Source organism: Emys orbicularis, chromosome 12 (genome assembly GCF_028017835.1).
Source record: "Emys orbicularis isolate rEmyOrb1 chromosome 12, rEmyOrb1.hap1, whole genome shotgun sequence".
Lineage (NCBI taxonomy): Eukaryota > Metazoa > Chordata > Testudines > Emydidae > Emys > Emys orbicularis.
This window is the reverse complement of record NC_088694.1, coordinates 42,236,080-42,238,824: the sequence shown is the minus strand read 5'-3', so window position 1 is coordinate 42,238,824 and position 2,745 is coordinate 42,236,080. Positions and strand designations below refer to the sequence as shown.

Below are 2,745 nucleotides of genomic sequence, written 5' to 3'. Positions count from 1 at the left end.
AAGGGAAGAAACTGTGGCATCCAGGCAAGGATCCTTGTGCTGAATCCAAAAGCTTTCTTCTTGCCTTGTGGCTGCCGTTCCCTCAACCTGGTTGTGTCAAATGCGGCTTCATCTTCTGTAGATTCAGTATCACTCTTTGGAGTACTGCAAAGGATATACATCCTGTTTTCAGCATCATCTATCAGGTGGAAGGTCCTCACGTACAATGTTACAAATCTGACTGTGAAGCTGCTAAGTGACACTCACTGGGAGAGCCGCATTGACAGCGTAAGGCCAGTGAGGTACCAAGTGACTGAGGTTTACGATGCCCTGATGGAACTGGAGCAGTTGAGTAAAGCCGAGTCTGGAATCTGACACAAGGTTTAAAGCCTGGCAAACCAGATCACCGACTTCAAATTTCTGGTTTTAATTGTGGTTTGGCACAATGTCTTGTTCCAAGCAATTGTTTTAAGCATGCATTACAAACTCAGTCGATGGACATCGCAATTGCTACTACTTTGATGAGAAGCTGCCTTGATTTCATTGTGGCCTACAGAGACAACGGATTTGAAGATGCCATCACTGCTGCCAAAGAAATGGTAGAAAACTTAGGAGTTGAGACCATCTTCAAGGAAACTTGTATGCATTGGAAGAAGAGACAGTTTGGTTATGAGGGCAGAGATGAGATGATGGGAAACTCAGAAGAAAAATTCAAGAAGGAATTTTTTGTTCACTTTTTGACACTGTTTGAGTGTCCATCAAAGAAAGGTACGGACAAATGAAGCTCCATGAAAAGACCTGTGGTTTTTGTATGACCTTAATAAGTTGCCGGCAGAAAGGAAAACACTCTTGAACAATTATACGGACCTTTACCAGATGCTGACACCTGGGGAATGTTCGGACATCAATAATAAAGACCTCTATGTCAAATTGGACAATGTCCGTCACGTTTTGCAACATGGGAAGCACTCTCCACCCCAACATCTCCAATGGATTCATGATGCACAGCTGAAGGACACTTTTTCTAATGTGTGGATAGCTTTAAGGATTCTGCTCACGCTTCCACTTGCAGTCGCGAGTGGTGAGCGCACCTTTTCAAAGCTCAGGCTCATTAAAATTATCTTGGATTGATGATGGCAGATGAGAGACTGACAGCGTTTGCTATTTTATCACTTGAAAATGCCATTGGCTAGTCTTTGGATCTCTCTGATGCTATGCTTCAGTTCGTGAGGGTCTAGGTGAGGAGAGTGACCTTTTGTAGTAAAGGATTAGGGTTAACATTCTAAGGCTGTCACCTCCTGTAACACTGTGTAATACTGGTCCACCCAATATTGGCACACAGTTCAATTTCTTGATTTTAGTCCATTTCAGTTACTCTTAAAATTAAAAATTTTCTATGAACTTAGAGTAAATGAATTTCTTTATTTGTGTATATATGGCATGAATAAATACGGATTTGCAGATCCTAGCATGCACATTTATCATCTTATATGACAGGGATAAATCATGCATGCAAACCATGCATCAAAGTTGTGAAATGGACTACAGTTGCAGTAAAAAATAAGGTATTCAAAAGTTTAACAAATGGAGGGGGGGGGGAGTGCTGAAGACACTCCTCACCTGAGACACCATTTGTTCTAGAGCTGGCTCTGACCAAAGGGAACATGAGCACAGGTTGAGAAGCAGGCCCAGTAAGATCTAAACCATTCAAAAACAACTTCATGTCCCACCGAATACCTTCCATAAAGCATCCTTCACCTCTTTATTTCTCAGAGTGTAAATGAAAGGGTTTAACAACGGAGTGACAATAGTGTTCAAAGTGTTGACAATCTTGTTCATTTCCAAGGAGCTCTGTTTGGAAGGCCGGACATAGAGGAAGATGGTGGAGCTGTACCAGATAGTCACGACAATAAGATGGGCCGAGCAAGTGGAAAAGGCCTTTTGCCGGCCTTGAGCCGAGGGGATCCTCAGTACAGTGGAGATGATGTAAATGTAGGAGACCAGGGTTATGGAACATGATCCCAGGATGACAATGATCGAGATGAGGAAAGCTGTCATCTCAATCACCGAGGTGTCTGTGCAGGAGAGAATGATCAAGGAATCTATGCTACAGAAGAAATGATTGATGACGTTAGAGCTGCAGAAGAATAACCTGGCTATCAGAGATGCTGGGACAGAAATAGCCAGAAAACCAGACATCCAAGAACCAAGGGCCAGCTGAGCAGACTTGGTGCTGTTCATGATGGTTCTATAGTGCAATGGGTAGCAAATGGCCAGATAGCGGTCATAGGCCATGGCAGACAAAAGGAAATACTCTGTGCAACCCAGGGAGAAAATGAAGTACATCTGCAGGATGCAGCTACCAAAGGGGATGGTTCTGCTTTTCCCCAGGAAGATTGCAATTGTCTTGGGGACACAGGCTGTGGTGTACCATATCTCCAGGAAGGAGAGGTTGCAAAGTAAGAAGTACATGGGGGTGTGGAGATGATGGTGGGCCTTCACTAGGACTATGATGGCAACATTTCCTGCAACTGTCAGGACGTACATCATGGTAAACACCACAAAGAGAGAAATCTGCAAATATTGACTGCCGGGGAATCCCAGGAGGATAAATTCCTGTATCCTGGACTGGTTTTCCTTCTCTATTCCAGTCACAGGCTCCATCTGTCAAGATACAAGAGATCATAATTCAGGGGCAGTTTTGTTCCATGGATTGTTGGACATCACAAGTAAAATTTTCAAAGGTTCCTAAATGATTTAGAAGCC

General features: G+C 43.5%; 1 protein-coding gene across 1 annotated transcript; it reads right to left on the bottom strand.

Annotated features, from left to right (window-relative positions):
* Window positions 1-1,698: 1,698 nt before the first annotated feature.
* LOC135886224 (olfactory receptor 6F1-like) lies at window positions 1,699-2,529 on the bottom strand. Its single transcript, XM_065414059.1, has one exon. The coding sequence runs from the start codon at window positions 2,527-2,529 to the stop codon at window positions 1,699-1,701; it is 831 nt and encodes a 276-aa protein (XP_065270131.1).
* Window positions 2,530-2,745: the final 216 nt, after the last annotated feature.

Excerpts from the sequence above, each read along its gene's own strand:
- LOC135886224 (XM_065414059.1), bottom strand. The coding sequence starts at position 2,529 with ATGATGTACGTCCTGACAGTTGCAGGAAATGTTGCCATCATAGTCCTA.